At 43.3% G+C, this 21,982-nt stretch overlaps 1 protein-coding gene across 5 annotated transcripts; it reads right to left on the bottom strand.

Moving 5' to 3' along the window:
• Positions 1-6,847: 6,847 nt before the first annotated feature.
• LOC112262577 (volume-regulated anion channel subunit LRRC8A-like) lies at positions 6,848-21,972 on the bottom strand. 5 transcript variants are annotated; one of them, XM_042331353.1, is made up of 9 exons: positions 21,832-21,972; positions 20,894-21,025; positions 19,677-19,901; positions 14,335-14,479; positions 13,012-14,175; positions 12,409-12,741; positions 12,048-12,233; positions 8,224-8,514; positions 6,848-7,830 (listed from the first exon to the last, which is right to left on the bottom strand). In XM_042331353.1, the coding sequence occupies exons 4-9, from the start codon at positions 14,470-14,472 to the stop codon at positions 7,555-7,557; spliced, it is 2,388 nt and encodes a 795-aa protein (XP_042187287.1). In that variant the 5' UTR covers positions 14,473-14,479; positions 19,677-19,901; positions 20,894-21,025; positions 21,832-21,972; the 3' UTR covers positions 6,848-7,554. The 5 variants fall into 5 exon arrangements, with proteins under 5 accessions (XP_042187287.1, XP_042187289.1, XP_042187290.1 ...); XM_042331355.1 differs by having other exon boundaries at positions 20,931-21,025; XM_042331356.1 differs by lacking the exon at positions 19,677-19,901.
• Between the last annotated feature and the right edge of the window lie 10 nt (positions 21,973-21,982).

Genomic DNA, 21,982 nt, shown 5'->3' with positions numbered 1-21,982 from the left:
CCACCTGGGGGCGACCCGTCAGAAGGTCCAGGATCCAGTTGCAGCGGGAGGTGTTTAGTCCCAGGGTCCTTAGCTTATTGATGAGCTTTGAGGGCATTATGGTGTTGAACGCTGAGCTGTAGTCAATGCATAACATTCTCACATAGGTGTTCCTTTTGTCCAGGTGGGACAGGGCAGTGTGGAGTGCAATAGTGATTGCATCATCTTTCGATCTGTTAGGGCGGTATGCAAATTGGAGTGGGTGTAGGATTTCTGGGATAACGATGTTGATGTGAGCCATGACCAGCCTTTCAAAGCACTTCATGGGAACAGACGTGAGTGCTACGGGTCAGTAGACATTTAGGCAGGTTACCTTAGTGTCCTTGGGCACAGAGACTATGGTGGTCTGCTTAAAACATGTTGGTATTACAAACTCGGACATGGAGAGGTTGAAAATGTCAGTGAAGACACTTGCCAGTTGGTCAGTGCATGCTCGCAGTACACGTCCTGCGACGTGCGGCCTTGTGAATGCTGGCTTGTTAAAAGGCTTTACTCATATCGGCTGCGGAGAGCGTAGTCACACAGTCGTCCAGAAAAGCTGTTCCTCTCATGCATGTTTCAGTGTTATTTGCCTCGAAGCGAGCATAGAATTAGTTTAGCTCCTCTGGTAGGCTCATGTCACTGGGCAGCTCTCGGCTGTGCTTCCCTTTGTAGTCTGTTATGGTTTGCAAGCCCTGCCACATCGGACGTGCGTCCAACGTCATCAATGCACTTACTGATGACGTGGTGTTCTCCTCAATGCCATTGGAAGAATCCCTGAACATATAGCAAAACAGACCTGTAAGCTTAGCATCTGCTTCATCTGAGATTGTCCGTCCCCCTTGTCTTATCAGACGCCGCTGTTCTATCCTGCCGATACAGTGTATAACCAGCCAGCTGTATGTTGATAATGTCGTCCTTCAGCCACGACTCCGTGAAGCATAAGATATTACAGTTTTTAATGTCCTGTTGGTAATTTAATCTTCCTCGTAGGTCAATTTTATTTCCCAAAATTGCATGCTAGCTAGTAGAACGTAAGGCAGTGGGGGTTTATTCGATCGCCTACGAACTCTCAGAATGCAGACAGACTTCCGTCCTCTTTTTCTCCATCTTCTCTTTAAGCAAATGATGGGGATTTGCATCTGTTCCCGGGAAAGCAGTATGTCCTTCACATCGGGCTCGTCGGACTCGTTAAAGAAGAAACAAAGCTTCTGCCAGTTCATTGTGAGTATTCAATGTCCAGAAGTTATTTTCTGTCATAAGAGATGGTAGCAGCAACATTACGTACAGAATAAGTAAAAAAAACAAGTTACAAACAACAGAAAATAACAAGGGAAAAAACACATTCGGTTAGGAGCAAGTAAAACGTCAGCCATCTTCTCCGGCGCCATGATACTATCCTAGTCACCCGGTTGGAGTCATGTCCAACCGTGTCATCAGGAGGGATCAGCCAATTGCAAAGTAGAAAATTCACCACTTCAAAATGGAGATTACCTCAGTGGCGGAGCCCATGCTCTCACAGACGCTATAATGGCACAGATACAAAGATGAGTCCTCTATCTCTATGTTACCCCCCTCATGCCCTGTTCAAAACAACTGGGAACTGGGAAATCACAGACTTCCAACTTCAGGGCATTCAAGACAACTAGGAATTCAGAACAAACAACTCCAAGTCGAAAACACATTTTTCTAGAGTTCCGACTTTCCGACCTGAAAATCACTGACATCATGATTTGACCTCGTTTTCTTTCAGAGTTCCCAGTTGTCTTGAAAGCGCCATCACTACTGGTGTCCCTAAAGCTCGTCCCCTTTTGGTTCTCTCTGTACACAAAAGGTTGTGTTCCTCTGCTCAGACATTGCTTACGCTTGGCAGATCTTACAACGCCTGGATAGGTATTTTACAACATCATATGTTGTAGCAGTCTGGTGCCCGACGGTTAATGCATGCAACGCATGATGCCGAGTTCAAGACAACTTTGAACTCGTAAAACTCCTATTGTTTTACCAACTTGGAATCACATTGTAGAAGGATGAGCTCCGAGTTTCCCATTTGGAAAGAGTTACAATCAACTAAAAGAAAGCTCTATGCAAAAAACAGATGCAAATGTTAACTCATAGAGGTTCCAAGTTGTTTTGAAAGCACCAGGAGCACTGAGCAGAAGAACACGACCATTGTCACCTAGATCTGTCACATCCTCACATGGCCTTTCTTACTACTGTTATGATGGAACTTTTTTTTCTCTCATCTAGAGAAGGTCAACATAATTACTTGCAGACTTGTGCTCAAATGTCTATTACAAAATCAGAAAGATCCCATATTCCAATATTATTACAATATAGTAGTACTTCATATCCATATCAAGCCTCTTGATTGTTGTGGTTAGGCAGTGTAAAGTGCCCACTTAATTGATCAAATTCAACACAAATTGATCCAGGAGGCAAATGCTAAAATAAGACAAGTGTAAGTGCGTAATTAAGTTTATTATACTGTAATTTCACAAGAGGAATTAAAGGAGGGGAATGATGACAATATTTTAGAGCATAATTAGGATCAAATAGACAGTTGACAACATCATGTCATGTAAACAAAATAGCAATGTTATTTTCCTGAAGTGCTGGGAGTTTTTTTGGCAACAAAGTTAATACTGCTGATACACTACTTACTAGTAGTACAATGGGGGTTGTCAGTCCCTTAGATGAGGAATTTGATTTAAAAACAAAATATGGTGTAAAAAAAAACATGTTGGAGGATGACATTCCAGTTTAAAATACAGCTACATGGTATTGTGGTAGGAGTAGGGTCTACTGTACATCTATGATGGCTCTAAAACATATACTGTACACATCCATTTCTTCCATACTCTTAAAGTGAGCAACAAAGGAAACAACACAAATGAATACACACAAAATATATCTATTGACATATGTGATGTATGATTTCAGAAACAAAAGTGTTTTATTGAAATATAATTTTGAAGCTGCATTTAATATTAAATATATTAAATACTATTGACTAGAACATTTTCAAAACGTATATAATTATAAAAATGTGTGGTATAACAACTGTTTAAATGAACATAAAAATGAGTGGAGTAAAAAAAATCTGCTATTAAAGCAACACCAAAAAAATGCACGGATAAAACTGAAATGTACATTTCCTGAGGTTAAAGTAGAAGAAAAATGGTCAGAAAAATGTCCAACTATTTTTCTAATGAATAACTATCATAATTAGGTATTGCATTCACCACTTGATTATGCTACCCTATACAGAACACAAAATACAAAAAATACCCAAAAAATGTAGACATGCTCTGAAAATCTGCAAAAATACTAATGGCTTCAAGAAGATTCATTTAGTGAGTGATAGTAGATTTAAAACAAATAAAAAGCCTTATTTAAATAGATTTCTATGGGATGACACAACAATTAACAGACTTCAACACAAACTGTGCACCGAATGCAGTTTCCATACTGACTATCCAATCACAAGCGGTGCACAGGACACAAGGGTACACACTTTCTCCAAGACACCTCACACTTGACGATGGGCTGCACTCATCTAAGGGCTGTTTCCCAGACACAGATTAAGCTTAGTTCTGGAATAAAAACCTATTTCAAAGGAGAATGTCCATTGAGACGGAGAATGCTTTTTAGTCCTGGACTAATCTGTGTCTAAAAAACGGATCCCTTCTGTTAATCTTGTCTCACTATCTAATCTAGCATGAATATTTGCATAATTCCATGAAGAGACAAGTATGAAATAAGAGTTGATTGTTGACGACATCAGCAGTGGATTGCTGAGGAAATGTGCATGTCATAATAACCTTTTAAGAACATAAATACCAGTGGAGGCTGATGGGAGGAGCTATAGAAGGACGGGCTCATTGTAATAGCTGGACTGGAATTATGGGAATCAAACACGTGGTTTCCATATGTTTGACTCCGTTCCATTAATTCCATTCCAACCATTACAATGAGCCCATCTTCCTATAGCTTTAAATCTTCTTAACTTCTTGCATGGGCAAGTGCGAAAGACAAGCATTGGCAGAACAGCTTTACACAGCCAGCCATCATTCCGGTGTTGTTTGTGTTGTCCTTCAGTCATAAGACCACTGTGCATATTTAGTTAATCTCCATGTCATCCACAGCAATGTTCTTTGCATCTGTGTTATAATCCGTTTCCTGATGACAAGACAGCTCCTCTATGCACGTGTTGTGTTGCTGTGTCAGAGCCATGCGTTGACCTTGCATACAGAAGTCCACAATCATCGCAACATCATCATGCTCACTGAGACAAACCCAATCATCGCAACATCATCATGCTCACTGAGACAAACCCAATCATCGCAACATCATCATGCTCACTGAGACAAACCCAATCATCGCAACATCATCATGCTCACTGAGACAAACCCAATCATCGCAACATCATCATGCTCACTGAGACAAACCCAATCATCGCAACATCATCATGCTCACTGAGACGAACCCAATCATCGCAACATCATCATGCTCACTGAGACAAACCCAATCATCGCAACATCATCATGCTCACTGAGACAAACCCGGAAATGCTGGGGGGGGGTGTAGAATTTCTCACAAAAATAGATGTTGATGAACAAATAGATGAATATGGAATGACCTATGAGGATGAGATATTTGGTTGTCAGACTCATAACAGCTAGAATGACTAATTAAGAAATGGAAACTCAACTGCATCTGAAATGGCATCCTATTCCCTACAGTGCATTACTTAGGGTGCCATTTCAGCTGCACCCTAACAACCTCTTAACTAGAGCATAGAGCCCCATTCATGGTTGCGTATCAACACTAATGAACAGTAGTAACCGGTAGCTCAATATAGCACCCACACATTAAGGATCAACTTGAACATCGATCCCCATCTTTAAGTACAAGTTAACAAGGCCAAAGTACAAATGGAACACTTTAATGTTTACATCCTGTTTTACTCATTTCATATGTATATACTGTATTTTGGTCAATGCCACTCCGACAAAGCTCATCCTAAATTTGATATATGTCTTAATACCATTTGATTTTTTAGATGTGAGTGTAGATCCTACTGCACCATTAGAGCTTTTCGCTACACCGGCAACAACATCTACTAAATATGTGTACGTAACCAATACATTTTTATTTCAAATCCTAACTCAATTTTGGTCCTTAATTCTGAAAATGAACATAATGTAGTCAGCCATCACTATGAAGGGATCTTGCTATGCTCCACTGTGGTAGCCTGACAAAGGGATAGATTGAATCAAATCTGTAAATTGTGATTCATCTTGTTTATTCAGTAGCCTCAATAAAATATGCTGTATTATTATATAGACCCCAGAACTGGAAATACTATGTGGGTTTGATTGAATTCAACCTTATTTGACCATTCTATTCAAATACGTGAATTAATGGCAGTAATGCTGATGCCATCCAGGTAGCCATTGTTAATGCACTGAACAGAAATATAAATGCAAGATGCAGTGTTGGTCCCATGTTTCATGAGTTGAAATAAAAAGATCCCAGAAATGTTCCATATTTTTTTATGCAGAAATTTGATTACATCCTTGTTAGTGAGCATTTCTCCTTCGTCAAGATAATCCATCCACCTGACAGGTGTGGCATATCAAGAAGCTGATTAAACAGCATGATCATTACACCAGTGCACCTTGCGCTGGGGACAATAAAAGGCCACTCTAAAATGTGCAGTTTTGTCACAACACAATGCAATAGATGTCTCAAGTTGAGGGAGCGTGCAATTGGCATGCTGACTGCAGGAATGTCCACCAGAGCTGTTGCCAGAGAATGTTCATTTCTCTACCATAAGCCGCCTCCAATGTCATTTTAGAGAATTTGGCAGTAGGTCCAACCAGGCTGAGAACCTCAGACCACATGTATGGCGTCCTGTGGGCGAGTGGTTTGCGGATGTCAACATTGTGAAGAGTGCCCCATGGTGGCGGTGGGGTTTGGGATGTTATCTGCAATTGTTATATCCATTTGTGGAGTTATAATTTAATTATTGGATAATATAACTCCAATTCCAAGACACAGATTAAGCTTAGTCCTGGAATAAAAACCTATTTCAAAGGAGAATTTCCATTGAGATTGAGAATGGTTTTTAGGCCTGTGTCTAAGAAACAGATTAGTCTTGTCTCACTATTTAGTCTAGCATGAATATTTGCATAATTCCATTAAGAGACAAGTATGTCTGAGAAAACACCATGAAATAAGAGTTGATTGTCAATGTCATCAGCAGGGGATTGCTGAGGAAAGGGTCTCTCTGTAATTGCTATATCTATTTGTGGACTTATAAATGAATGATATATACACCCATTGATTCTTGAATAATATAACTCAGATTAAGCTTAGTCCTGGAATAAAAACCTCTTTCAAAAGGATAATTTCCATTGAGACTGAGAATGCTTAGTCCATAGTTGCATGGCTCCGCCAATGAATTTGAGTGGTTACAATTCTCCAGCCCCATACCTCAGCTGTTACAGACATCGTATCTAATTTAAGCAGCACATTCCAGTGCTGATGCATAGGATGAGTAATATAAATGGATTGTATAGCAGTCGTCGGCCCAGTTTACTTTGACATAACTTACTGATTAAACAACAATTTGCCGAATTGCCACTGGAGAAAAAAAAAAACCCACTGGTGTATTTAAGCAATAAGGCCCGAGGGGGTGTGGTATATGGCCAATATACCACGGCTACGGGCTGTTCTTAAGTACTTTATAAACATGTTACCTAAAATATCAGTCAGTGAGCAAGGAATAAAGACCTGGCCGCTACAACATTATTTGATTTTGACAAATTCAGCTAGGTCTGTCCAATTTTGAGTGGAAAATTCCCCATTTAAGATATTTTCATTTATGAATGTAATGGCCCACACACACACACACACACACACACACACACACACACACACACACTAGAGTAATGAGCACAGGACCAGAGATCTTGGAGAATCCTCCTTTAATGGAGATTCTTCCTCCTGTCATTGCGGACAGTAGCTATACACCATCTCTCATGGCACATACTGAGAGTGGGCAACTAACTATTGTCACTTAGCACCCTATGGACTAGAATCTATCAAGGGGGGCCTATTGTACTGTATGTAACAGGATAATATACCCTGCCTTAATGACAATTATACTGCCCACCTGCAGAGTCCCTTCTCTTACAGAAATATGGCATTTGCATTTTGTATCCTCACGTGCAACACATTCGAGCTGACATCTCTCATCTTGTTCAACGCACACACTGTATCCCATGGCAGACTTTTTTGTATCTTTTTTTTTTACGTTTGGAAAAAAAAAAGTGGCATGGCGGTGGGACTTTGATTCCCTTTGAAAAGCATCCCTGCAGTAGAGTAGAGTACAGTCAGAGTGAGCAGGGGCTGCTCTGTTAGCGAGCTGTCAGAGTCTGTGTAGTCCTCTCTAGTCCTCTTCAGTCCTCCAGGTGTCCGGCCTGTGTCTGTTTCGACTAAGTTACCATCCCCCAACCCCCTATCTACTCAGGCAGTCTCCTTGTCCACCTTCCACAGCTGCTCCTTCACCTCGGTGGGCAGGGTGTTGAAGAGGTCCTCCTCCACCACCAGGCCCGTCTTCTTCAACTGCCTGCATTCCCCCAGCTCCACGGGCAGACAGTCCAGTCTATTCCCCCTCAGCTCCAGCTGGGTCAGGGCCGTCAGCTCCCCGAAACGTGACGGCAGAGACGTCAGGCAGTTGTTACCCAGGTTCAGCGTACGGAGCTTCTTACACTGGAACAGCTCGTTGGGCAGGGCCTCAATCTAAGTGGGGTGAAAAGAAAGGAACGTGGGATCAAGAGGTAGTGTCAGGTGGACGTGACTATCACTGCACAATGTGTTAGTGTCAGGTGGACGTGACTATCACTGCACAATGTGTTAGTGTCAGGTGGACGTGACTATCACTGCACAATGTGTTAGTGTCAGGTGGACGTGACTATCACTGCACAATGTGTTAGTGTCAGGTGGACGTGACTATCACTGCACAATGTGTTAGTGTCAGGTGGACGTGACTATCACTGCACAATGTATTAATGGGATTTGATTCACAGTTCTCAGATGAGTCAACACGGCTACAGACAACACTTTCCTCATAACTAATCCGGAATACACCAACTGTTTGTACAACAAACCAAATCTGAAAAGGAAAGCACTCACTCTGTTAGCAGTGACTACCAGGTACTGGAGGTTCTGCAGGTACCCCACGTCTGCTGGGATGTAGGTGAGGTTGTTGTGGCTCAGGTCTAGGAAGCGCAGCTTCCGACAGTAGAACAGCTGGCTGGGGATCTTATCGATTTTGTTCCTGTTCAGATAGAGCCTCTCCATGTTGTTGAGGGTGCCGATCTGGATGGGAATGTAGGCGATCTGGTTGTACCAGAGCTTAAGGCAGACCAGACGGTGCAGGTGCTGGAAGCTGATGATCTCCTCGATGGTCTTCAGGTTGTTGTCCTTCAATGATGACAATAATAATACATTTCATTCATACATACAAAAACATTGAATAAATACAAGGCCAGTGTCCCTGACACAGATTAAGCTTAGTCCTGGACTAGATTTGGGGCATTTTCACACAGGTTTTTCACTTAGCTGTAGTTCGAATCAGAGTTTGATTATTTGTTACACATACATACAGTGGGGCAAAAAAGTATTTAGTTAGCCACCAATTGTGCAAGTTCTCCCACTTAAAGATGAGGCCTATAATTTTCATCATAGGTACACTTCAACTATGACAGACAAAATGAGAAAAAAAAATCCAGATAATTACATTGTAGGATTTCTAATGAAATTATTTGCAAATTATGGTGGAAAATAAGTATTTGGTCAACAACAAAAGTTTCTCAATACTTTGTTATATACCCTTTGTTGGCAATGACAGAGGTCAAACGTTTTCTGTAAGTCTTCACAAGGTTTTCACACACCGTTTCTGGTATTTTGGCCCATTCCTCCATGCAGATCTCCTCTAGAGCAGTGATGTTTTGGGGCTGTTGCTGGGCAACATGGACTTTCAACTCCCTCCAAAGATTTTCTATGGGGTTGAGATCTGGAGACTGGCTAGGCCACTCCAGGACCTTGAAATGCTTCTTACGAAGCCACTCCTTTGTTGCCCGGGCGGTGTGTTTGGGATCATTGTCATGCTGAAAGACCCAGCCACGTTTCATCTTCAATGCCCTTGCTGATGGAAGGAGGTTTTCACTAAATACTAAATACTTTTTTGCCCCACTGTACATACATACACTACCGTTCAAAAGTTTGGGGTCACTTAGAAATATCCTTGTGCCATTGGAACACAGGAGTGATGGTTGCTGCTATTGGACCTCATATATACTGCTCAAAAAAATAAAGGGAACACTTAAACAACACAATGTAACTCCAAGTCAATCACACTTCTGTGAAATAAAACTGTCCACTTAGGAAGCAACACTGATTGACACATTTCACATGCTGTTGTGCAAATGGAATAGACAACAGGTGGAAATTATAGGCAATTAGCAAGACACCCCCAATAAAGGAGTGGTTCTGCAGGTGGTGACCACAGACCACTTCTCAGTTCTTATGCTTCCTGGCTGATGTTTTGGTCACTTTTGAATGCTGGTGGTGCTTTCACTCTAGGTGGTAGCATGAGACGGAGTCTACAACCCACACAAGTGTCTCAGGTAGTGCAGCTCATCCAGGATGGCACATCAATGCAAGCTGTGGCAAGAAGGTTTGCGGTGTCTGTCAGCATAGTGTCCAGAGCATGGAGGCGCTACCAGGAGACAGGCCAGTACATCAGGAGACGTGGAGGAGGCCGTAGGAGGGCAACAACCCAGCAGCAGGACCGCTACCTCCACCTTTGTGCAAGGAGGAGCAGGAGGAGCACTGACAGAGCCCTGCAAAATGACCTCCAGCAGGCCACAAATGTGCATGTGTCTGCTCAAACGGTCAGAAACAGACTCCATGAGGGTGGTATGAGGGCCCGACGTCCACAGGTGGGGGTTGTGCTTACAGCCCAACACCGTGCAGGACGTTTGGCATTTGCCAGAGAACACCAAGACTGGCAAATTCGCCACTGGCGCCCTGTGCTCTTCACAGATGAAAGCAGGTTCACACTGAGCACATGACAGATGTGACAGAGTCTGGAGACGCCGTGGAGAACGTTCTGCTGCCTGCAACATCCTCTAGCATGACCGGTTTGGCGGTGGGTCAGTCATGGTGTGGGGTGGCATTTCTTTGGGGGGCCGCACAGCCCTCCATGTGCTCGCCAGAGGTAGCCTGACTGCCATTAGGTACCGAGATGAGATACTCAGACCCCTTGTGAGACCATATGCTGGTGCGGTTGGCCCTGGGTTCCTCCTAATGCAAGACAATGCTAGACCTCATGTGGCTGGAGTGTGTCAGCAGTTCCTGCAAGAGGAAGGCATTGATGCTATGGACTGGCCCGCCCGTTCCCCAGACCTGAATCCAATTGAGCACATCTGGGACATCATGTCTTGCTCCATCCAACAACGCCACGTTGCACCACAGACTGTCCAGGATTTGGCGGATGCTTTAGTCCAGGTCTGGGAGAAGATCCCTCAGGAGACCATCCGCCACCTCATCAGGAGCATGCCCAGGCGTTGTAGGGAGGTCATACAGGCACGTGGAGGCCACACACACTACTGAGCCTCATTTTTACTTGTTTTAAGGACATTACATCAAAGTTGGATCAGCCTGTAGTGTGGTTTTCCACTTTAATTTTGAGTGTGACTCCAAATCAAGACCTCCATGGGTTGATACATTTGATTTCCATTGATAATTTGTGCAATTTTGTTGTCAGCACATTCAACTATGTAAAGAAAAAAGTATTTAACAAGAATATTTCATTAATTCAGATCTAGGATGTGTTATTTTAGTGTTCCCTTTATTTTTTTGAGCAGTGTATATCTATTCATACATACATAATATTTATTTGGGGTCGAGTTGGTTTCACATTGCCAAAATGTCAAACTAACTAAAATGCCTAAACAAAACCACCTGTTCTTGCAAGTAACTTGTTTATTGGAGAGAAATGATCACAGTAAATCCATCTATGATAATCAAAAGCATAACTTGTAGGTCATACTACTTTCACTTTGAGTTTTTCAACATGCGGGAGGTAACATGGGCTTTAACTGTGACGTGAAAATTAATCTCATTTCATTCTTTTTTTCCATTTGTATTTATTTGTTTACTTCAGTTAATTTAGTAAATACTTATTTTTTCTTAAAACTGCATTGTTGGTTAAGGGCTTGTAAGTTAGCATTTCACTGTAAGGTCTACATCGCTTGTATTTGGCGCATGTGACAATTAAAATTTGATTTCAATAGTCTATATTTAGTAGCCTATATCCCCGGTATAGCCCCAGTCCCCCTAATCTGCATTGGATGTGGTCATAAATGTGCAGCGCCACACAGAATGTTTCAGAGATATCAAGTTATGGTACTGCATGAACTTCATCAAATGCTCTCAGTCAAGCAACCAATAAAACTGCGCAACTCTAGTTATTTTCCTGTGTTTGGTCTGAACTGCATTCTCACTGGCAGCAAACCGCACCACAGTACGAAATGAATGAGACTGAGATTACCCTTTTTGAGCGAACCATGTGGGTTGTTTAGTGCGCTCCTGAGTGCAGATAGAGTAGTCACACTAGCCCAAACTAACCGAACTAAGGGAGGGGAAAGCAGCAGAATTCAGAAAAAAACGCTTGCTTAATGTGTCTGGGGAAACAATACAATCACGTCATACAATTGGTGAGAACACTAATTAAAAGTACACTGAACGCAGGGTTGCAAAATTCTTGTTACGTTCCCAAAATTCCCTGGTTTTCCTGAAATCTCAATTGGAAAATTCTAGGAATGAGGAGAGAATAAGCACACAATCTAAAATCCTGCAACCAGGATTTCTGTGAAACCAGGGAAATTTGGGAAAGTTATAAGAATGTTGCAACCTTAATGGAACGTAATAAACAGCAATGACAAACAAACCTTGAGGTCAATCTCCTGCAAGTTGTGCAGGCTGAAGATGGAGTGTGGGATGCGTTCTAAGTCACAGCGGATCAGCTCCAGTTCAGTCAGGTTCACCATTTTCTTCAGGCTGTTGAGGACCATCAGCTTGGTGCCCTCGTTGTTGACTGACAGCTTCTGGAGGTGCACCCCCACGTCCGTCACCACCTGAGGTGAAGAACATCATACATAAAAGGTGAAACATTACAGTGCACGGAGAGGGGGAAAAACAGGGTTTGACAGGGGCTCCTCTCCCAAACCAAATGATTAAAACTATAAATTACATGAAAAACAAACAAAGACAAGAGAAAAAGAGGAAGAATTTTTTTAAAGAAACAAATACCTGAGGTAGCTTGGTCAAGTTACTCTTCAGCCGGAGCACCTTGAGCCTCTTCAGCTCCCGTAGCCCATCAATAACAATGTATCGGTTGTTCTCTGCGCTCAGGTTCCCCGTCAGGTGCAGCTCGCTCAGGTTCTTCAGGCTGTAGATCCACAGAGGGATCTCCTTGATGTCGGTGAACTTGATGTGGAGGGACTTGAGGTTCTCCCTGAGGAAGGCCAAGGCGGGAGCCTCGATCTTAGCCGGGGTATGGTACAGCCACATCTCCTTCAGGTTGACCAGCTGGGCGATGATAGGAGGGATGGTAATGTCTGGAATGAGCTCCAGCTTCAGCACCTACAATAATAACCAACAAATAATACATTCGGACCAAGAGGCCGATATCTAAGCTCAATAAACTGAAGTGACATTGGCAGGAGCAGTGTACAAGTTTCTCTCTTCTTTTAAGAAATCCTGTAATTATTCCGACACACCTGCGACTCAGATGTACATTATAGGAAAAGTACTCGCACAACAAATCAAAGTTTCTACAGTGTGTGCATTCAAAAACAGAACAAATCAAGGCACGTGGACAACATGGAATACAGCCAACTGTAAACAAACTACCTCCAGCTCCATCAAGTCAAACACTGTGTCTGGGATGCCACTCAGCATGAAGAGGTGCAGCTCCAACTTCTCCTGGGAGTTATTGGTGATTCTCTGCCTCAGTTTGTCCAGAGTCCACTCGTTGTTCAGGTTGAGCTGCCGCAGCTTGTTCTCGCTCACCTCGGACAGGAAGACAGCAAAGCGTTTGGAGTACAGAGGGTCGTATTGGTCAATCATGTGCAGCATGAAAGCAAAGTCGTTCTTCACGTCCGGTATGTCGCTGTAACTGCTCTCCTCTCGTATCGACTCGAAGGAGTATTTCTTCAGCGAGCGCCGCAGCATCCAACAGAGAGTGTACATGCAAATTAAGCCGTAAACCCCCACTAAGCTGATGTAGACGCAGGCTAGGATCTTAAACAGAGTGGCCAGAGGATGGGCACAACGATACATGCTGTACCCTGTGAGGCTCTCTATATCCACACTACAGTCCACACTGAACTGAATATTGTGCACATAATACCCCGTATAGCAGATAATAAAAATGAACTTAATGACTTTGATAATAGTCTGTCGGATGTAGAGCCTGTACACAATGTCTCCCTCTTCCACGTGTATGCGGAACTTTTTCACCTTTTCGAATAGAGCTTTTGCCTGTTCGCCCTCTTTCTTATCCAGGACGCCTGTCTCAGTGCGGTCCACGATCCCCTGCTCCAGGCGAGACTTTGTCTTTTGGAGCATGGGGACGCTGGCCTCCACGTCCTCGCTGACACACGACGCCTTCTTATCCATGGAGCCGTTCATCTTGTGGGGCTTGGGGTCGCGCTCCTCCACCACCGTCTCAGACAGAGCCCTGGTGGTCCAGGGAGAGTCAAAACACTTGAGTAAGATGGACACAAAGTGCTCCAGTTTGGAGCTAGTCCGGGGGAACTTGAACCAGAAGTTACTGCAGGCCAGGAAGATGAGGGTATGCAGTAGCACCAGGTAAGGGAAGTACTTGGCGAACCAGTGCAGGCGGTTCTCGTAGCACACAGCGTCTACGTAGTTGTACTGGTGGCGGTCCAGGTTGTATTGGATCCCTTTGGGCTCCAACAAGAGCGGGGCCGACAGAGTAGCGTTGAAATACCTCCTGCAGGTATGGTTGACCACCCACTTGCAGGGCAGGCAGATCATCTTGTCCTGGGTGACCTAGATTGAAACAAAAGCATTTTAAGTACATCGACAATAGTAAAGTAAGCATTTGACTGTAGTGTTTGCATACTATGCTGTCTCTGATTTGTAACAGAAGCTGAACAAAAACAAGATCAAGTACATAGGGGGAAAAAAAGGGACTGTCCTCTAACAGACCTGCAGAGTGCCCCCGAACACGGCGATCATGAGCATGACGATGGAGATGTAGTCGGTGAAGACGTCCCACCATGGCTTCAGGATGCGGTAGGCCGGCTGGCAGTCTACAAAGTAACGCAGCTCAGTGATGGGGATCATGGCTTATCTGGGAAGAGGAGAGATGATGATAATAATAATAATAATTAGGTGGGTGGTTATATTTATCCTGTTTCACACATGTACAAGTATGTGTGAATTGGATATGTGTTTTTTTTGCAAACCCCAACTCTCCCTCTGACACCCTACGAGAGTTGGGTCACGGCCAGAGTCTGCCATTATCAATGGCGACCCTGGAGCAGTTAAGGTTAAGTTCCTTGCTCAAGGGCCCAGATGGATTTTGTCGGATTGGGGATTTGAACTAGCGACCTTTCGGTTATTGGCCCCACGCTTTAACCGCTAGGCTACCTGCTACCTGTATGACAGACAGGAGGTTTCATCATTTCAAATTCAACGTTTTTTTATGATAAAATTGCAGAAGAGCAATTCTGTATTTCTGAAATACTTGGCATTTAAAAATGGGGGCCTTCAGGTCCAATAAAATAACGGTGCACTCGCCACTAATAAATTGTCTACTACATTAAAATAGGGAAATCTGTTTTATGCCATAAAAAAATCTATTGCATCCGGAACATATGTAGATTAGCAACCGCAACTAGTAACAGCCATTCACGTCTTTATTTAACACTCAAATCAACGAAGAGTACCATCACTCTTGCTTCTGGAACTCCGTGAACAAAACAAGCATCCTATGTCGAATGTAATGTGTAACACATATTCTGTACTGACGGCGTCAGAAAAGGGAGATACCTGGTCAACTGCACAACTGAATGCATTCAACCGAAATAGGTCTTCCGTATTTAACCCAGCCCCTCTGAATCAATGGCAGCAATGCTAACAGGGTCATGCATCCGATAATAGGCAACCAGATAGATTCAGTTGAACGTGTGTAGTAATTGAATAGACTGACTACCGCATGCATGTTCTGACATCTGAATCTCTGATGCATTATATTGGCTGGTTTGCTATTGATTTCACTATTGTTAAACAGGTCCAGTTAATCTAGATGCCATAGGGCAGGGCTTGGGACAGCATTTTCATTAGGGCTGGCAGGGTGTGTGTGTGTGTGTGTGTGTTGGGCTGGGAATTGCCAGGGACCTCACAATACTATATTAATCGCAATACCATACATGTATTGCGATTCACTTGATTCAATATTGCAATTTGATGTCCCAAACATATTGCTCACTATAGAGGTAGGCCATAAATATTTGGACATTGACCAAGTTATTATTATTTTACCTGTCTATCACAGCATATTGGAGTTGAAATTAAATAATGAATATCAGCTGAAAGTGCAGACCTTCAGCTTTAATTTGCAGTATTTACATCCAAATCGTGTGAACGGGGTAGGAATTAAAGCACTTTTTAATGTGGTCCCCCCCTTTTCAAGGGACCAAAAGTAATTAGACAATTGGCTGCTCAGCTGTTCCATATCCAGGTGTGTTTTATTCCCTCATTAGTTCATTTACAGGTAAGCATATAAACGGTCTAGAGACATTTTTTTAGGAGGTAGATCAGCTTTAATATTGTAGATAGATTGTAGCTTCCATCAATGTAATTGTCTGCATCATTTCCAATCCCAGAGATATATATATATCTGGGATTGGAAATGAGGTGTGGCCATATATATATATACACATATACACACACACACACACACACACACACACACACACACACACACACTGCTCAAAAAAAATAAAGGGAACACTAAAATAACATCCTAGATCTGAATGAATGAAATATTCTTATGAAATACTTTTTTCTTTACATAGTTGAATGTGCTGACAACAAAATCACACAAATTATCAATGTAAATCAAATTTATCAACCCATGGAGGTCTGGATTTGGAGTCACACTCAAAATTAAAGTGGAAAACCACACTACAGGCTGATCCAACTTTGATGTTATGTCCTTAAAACAAGTCAAAATGAGGCTCAGTAGTGTGTGTGTGGCCTCCACGTGCCTGTATGACCTCCCTACAATGCCTGGGCATGCTCTTGATGAGGTGGCGGATGGTCTCCTGAGGGATCTCCTCCCAGACCTGGACGAAAGCATACGCCAACTTCTGGACAGTCTGTGGTGCAACGTGGCGTTGGTGGATGGAGCGAGACATGATGTCCCAGATGTGCTCAATTGGATTCATTTCTGGGGAACGGGCCGGCCAGTCCATAGCATCAATGCCTTCCTCTTGCAGGAACTGCTGACACACTCCAGCCACACGAAGTCTAGCATTGTCTTGCATTAGGAGGAACCCAGGGCCAACCGCACCAGCATATGGTCTCACAAGGGGTCTGAGGATCTCATCTCGGTACCTAATGGCAGTCTGTACCTCTGGCGAGCACATGGAGGGCTGTGCGGCCCCCCAAAGAAATGCCACCCCACACCATGACTGACCCACCGCCAAACCGGTCATGCTGGAGGATGTTGCAGGCAGCAGAACGTTCTCCACGGCGTCTCCAGACTGTCACGTCTGTCATGTGCTCAGTGTGAACCGGCTTTCATCTGTGAAGAGCACAGGGCGCCAGTGGCGAATTTGCCAATCTTGGTATTCTCTGGCAAATGCCAAACGTCCTGCACGGTGTTGGGCTGTAAGCACAACCCCCACCTGTGGACGTCGGGCCCTCATACCACCCTCATGGAGTCTGTTTCTGACCGTTTGAGCAGACACATGCACATTTGTGGCCTGCTGGAGGTCATTTTGCAGGGCTCTGGCAGTGCTCCTCCTGCTCCTCCTTGCACAAAGGCAGAGGTAGCGGTCCTGCTGCTGGGTTGTTGCCCTCCTACGGCCTCCTCCACGTCTCCTGATGTACTGGCCTGTCTCCTGGTAGCGCCTCCATGCTCTGGACACTACGCTGACAGACACAGCAAACCTTCTTGCCACAGCTCGCATTGATGTGCCATCCTGGATGAGCTGCACTACCTTAGCCACTTGTGTGGGTTGTAGACTCTGTTGATTTCAAGTGTGGCATTTGCAATATGTTGCTGATGTTAACCCTCAATATGAAGTCCAAAGAGCTGTCACTGCCAGGGAAGCAAGCCATCATTAGGCTGAACAATCAAAAGAAACCAATCAGAGAGATAGCAAAAACATGAGTTGTGGCCAAATCAACTATTTGGTACATTCTTAACAAGAAAGAACACACTGGTGAGTTCAGGAACACCAAAAGGCCCGGAAGATCACGGAAAAACAACTGTGGTGGATGACAGAGTAATTATTTCCCTGGTGAAGAAAAACCCCTTCACAACAGTTGGCCAGATCAGGAACACCCTCCAGGAGGTAGGCATATCAGTGTCAAAGTCAACATTCAAGAGAAGACTTCACCAGAGTAAATACAGACGCTTTACCACAAGATGTAAACCATTGGTAAGCCTCAAAAACAGGAAGACCAGAATCAAGGTTTGCCAAAAAACATCTAAAAAGCCTGTACAATTATGGAACAGCATCCTATGGACAGATGAGACAAAGATCAACTTGTACCAGAATGATGGGAAGAGAAGAGTATGGAGAAGGGAAGGTACTGCTCATCATCAGAGCATACCACCTCATCTGTGAAGCATGGTGGAGGTAGTGTTATGGAGAAGGGAAGGTACTGCTCATCATCAGAGCATACCACCTCATCTGTGAAGCATGGTGGAGGTAGTGTTATGGCGTGGAGATGTATGGATGCCAATGGAACTGGTTCCTTGTATTTATTGATGATGTGACTGCTGACAAGCAGCAGGATGATTTCTGAAGTGTTTAGGTCTATATTATCTGCTCAGATTCAGCCAAATGCTTCAAAACTCATTGGACGGCGCTTCACAGTGCATATGGACAATGACCCGAAGCATACTGCGAAAGCAACCCAATACTTTTTTAAGGCAAAGAATTGGAATGTTCTGCAATGGCCAAGTCAATCACCTGACCTGATTCCAATTGAGCATGCATTTCACTTGCTGAAGGCAAGAACAGGGAACTCGAGACAGCTGCAGTAAAGACCTGGCAGAGCATCACCAGGGAAGAAACCCAGCATCTGGTGATGTCTATGGGTTCCAGACTTCAGGCAGTCATTGACTACAAAGGATTTGCAAACAAGTATTATAAACAAACAATTCCTACACGGTTCACACAATAATTTGGACAAAACCCTTAAATTAAAGATGAAAGTCTACACTTAAAGCACATCGTGATTGTTTCCTTTCAAATCCATTGTGGTGGAGTACAGAGCCAAAATGATGCAAATTGTGTCACTGTCCAAATACTTATGGACCTGACTGAATGTCTGCTGCAGAGAGACCAGTCAGGGTAATAAAAGCAATGAAAACATTTTGGCTCACCATTTAAAAAGAAGATGGAGAACAAGCTATAGGATGAAAAATAGTTTGTGTAGGTACAGCCGACTAGAGCTACCTAACAAAACAAAAAATACAAATCAATAGTTGGAGTCAAAGTATTGATATAATCCTAAATAATATTGCGATTTTTAACTCTATCAATTCCCTCCCCCCCATCACTAATTTGGATTACCCTGGAAAACACACACCATGTCTCAGAAGGCCAAAGTCAGTTTAGCAGTAATCTAATTCATCAGCGGTTAGGTTAGTAATTTAAGTGTTTAAATCACCGAGACCTGGCCATGAACCTACTTGGAAAATAGAAGAGGTACAATATTGAAGTGTTTACATGCAGTGAGAAGAACAGGGTAGTGAGATGAATGTAAAACAAAAGCTATGGGGAAGGTAGTTGGCAGATCATTAAAACATTCCAGAATTAAAACATTCCAGAATAGATAGGAGGCACAAGTGACAGAAAATCGAAACTAACAGAAAAAAAGATGCAGTCTAGTTATCCTACATGTCCAATATTCCACATTTTAAAGTAAAAGAAATAATACTTACAAAATCTGGAATAAAATACAGTAGAACAGTAAGTCTCCATTATGAACAGCATACAAAATAGGTCTTCTTTATTTAGGCCTTCAACTCCAATACTTAACTACCGTGAAGATAGACAGACTGATAAACCTCTGACGTTTTACCATGTGTCCCGCTCTTTCACTTGCGTGCCCTTCTCACCAAGAATATTATCTTCACAACTGTAACACTTCTATAGACAAATCTTCAGTTTTGGCTCGTCTGATCCAAACACAAACCACAGGCACGACAGCCACCTTACTTTCGTTATCTATTCTTAGTCGTTTCCCATAATAATACCCAGGGTATTGTCTCCCAGCGACCTTCAGGAGGAGATCCTGTTTACCTTAGAGGAGGAGGAGGCGGGGGTGGCTGTCTGTTTCCAGTAGGCTCAACACTGTGTCTCCAGCTCCTGTCTCCAGTAGGCTCAACACTGTATCTCCAGCTCCTGTCTCCAGTAGTCTCAACACTATACCCTGTGACACCAGCTCCTGTCTCCCAGTAGGCTCAACACTGTCTCCAGCTCCTGTCTCCTAGTAGATACCCCGTGTCTCCTGCTCCTGGTGGTCTCCTAGAAGGAACATTGGAAGGAACCTAATAGCCCTCCTCTCTGGATGGTCATTCTATTTCAGGAATATGTTATTTAGTTCTTTAGAACGTGTTCCAAAAATTCTGCTGCAAAGTAATAAATAAAGCACATAAAAAGCTGTAGGATTGAAGAATCCACATGTGTTCGTTATTGCCAACTTTGTTACTTGCAATGATTAATTTGTAACAAATTCTAAAGAACATATTCCTGAGAATATAGGCTACCATCCCTGCCCTCCTCATTCCCACAAGACTGGGAGTTGGCTATCTGTCGCCGCCTGTGTTCAGTGAGGAAGACAGATAAAACAGAGACTTCCTGTGGAGATGAGAAGTCTGACGCCTGCCTAGCCCAGCCCAGTCAGACCTCCAACCTACTCCCACACACAATGTCATTGTCACAGCAATTCAGTCATATTCAGAGACCAGACAACCCATTAGAGTACTGACAAAACACACTGATTTGTAAAACGTTTCTTTCTACAGGGCCAATAGAAGCACAAAAAGACAGCACTCAGTGAGTGACAGTAGCCACATGTATACCAAACTTCATATTCTTATGTACTATGCAGTACACAAGAATTCTGAGTACTGCACAGAGAATTGAAGAGTTAGAAACATGGTTAGATGACATCTCTGTGAGATTAGCCTAATTTCTGTGAACTGTGCAGGTATCTAGGCATCTGCTATTTTTATTTTATTTAACTAGGCAAGTCAGTTAAGAACAAATTCTTATTCACCTTTATTTAACCAGGTAAGCAAGTTGAGAACAAGTTCTCATTTACAATTGCGACCTGGCCAAATTTACAATGACGGCCTACCAAACCCGGATTACCCTGGGCCAATTGTGCGCCGCCCTATGGGAGTTCCAATCACAACCAGATGTGTTACAGCCTAGAATCAAACCAGGGCCTGTAGTGGCACGTCTTGCACTGAGATGCAGTGCCTTAGACCACTGCTCCACTCTGGAGCTCTTACCACAGTGTTGGTACTGGTGTGATCTGTACTTCGGTACCTGGTGCGGTCGTTGGTGGATATCCCACTCAGTGAAAGCCCATCGATCCTCATGAGCCCAGGTCTCTTCTATCTCCATAGGAATGGGTGGCTAATCTGAAAACGAAAGGAAATTGGAAGGGGAATAAGCCTAATTATGCCTAGCAAACAACTATTTAATGTCTGGTCTTGTAGCACTGGGGTTAATACCTATCAGACAAACTCACTAGCTAGCAAACAGACTGGCAAGATGTAGGCTTGTATACAACACTATCAGCTTAAGCTTACATAAGTCTGACATTCCATCCCCAAAGTTGAAATCACATGCTGGGAAGACATGTGGATTTAAGCACTTGAAAGGGTGACACACACATTACATGACATGGCTTATTCTGGAGTCTGATGATGTGCCCAGTTTGCAAAGTCCAAAACACATGACACATGGATGATCTCATGAAATTCAAGAGACAATTGCAATCTCCATGGTGAAATACTCTAGCTAGACAGTCTAGCTACATTATTTACCCTGCTAACTATCGAGCCTTGTCATATACATTTAGTAACTAGCGTTAATGACAGCTAGCTAGGTAACTAATGGTAGCTAAGTAGCTAGTTGGCCAAGTCATGCCAGATGAAACCGGTATGTGATGCAGACGATTGAGAAGTTCAGCTGCTAGATAGCCTATAATCGATGATCCATTAGCCTGTGTATAGCTATTGATATTATCAAATCAGTGATGGCTAGCTTAGAAACACATACACCAGTTGTAATTAAAGTGGTTAGCTAGCGTAGCTTGCTAGCTGACATTTCTTAGCATTCAAATGTTAGCTCGACCGGCATTACCATAAACAACTCTCAGAGAAGTAAGGCCCATCTTGACTATCGTTTTAACTAACTATCGTCTAGTTACTAGACAACTTACTCAGTTTTGCTCCACTGCAGCAAGCCTGGCGAACACCACATGCTAACAGAAATACATGATGGTGTGGAATTAGCTAGCTAGTGTTGCCTTCTTTTCATCTGTTGTCGTTGAGCATTGCAGCCTGCAATTATCCCCATTTCCGATAGGCGGC

This window comes from Oncorhynchus tshawytscha, linkage group LG12 (assembly GCF_018296145.1).
Source record: "Oncorhynchus tshawytscha isolate Ot180627B linkage group LG12, Otsh_v2.0, whole genome shotgun sequence".
NCBI classification, from domain to species: domain Eukaryota; kingdom Metazoa; phylum Chordata; class Actinopteri; order Salmoniformes; family Salmonidae; genus Oncorhynchus; species Oncorhynchus tshawytscha.
The sequence above is the reverse complement of the archived record's forward strand: the minus strand, read 5'-3'. Positions and strand labels throughout refer to the sequence as shown.

What these genes read in the sequence shown, in the direction of transcription:
- LOC112262577 (XM_042331353.1), bottom strand. Translation starts at nt 14,472, where the DNA reads ATGATCCCCATCACTGAGCTGCGTTACTTTGTAGACTGCCAGCCGGCC. An exon ending in TGTTCGGGGGCACTCTGCAG is followed by an intron (nt 14,176 to 14,334) that starts GTCTGTTAGAGG and finishes GTTTCAATCTAG; the next exon opens with GTCACCCAGGACAAGATGAT. An exon ending in TGGTAGTCACTGCTAACAGA is followed by an intron (nt 7,831 to 8,223) that starts GTGAGTGCTTTC and finishes CACCCCACTTAG; the next exon opens with ATTGAGGCCCTGCCCAACGA.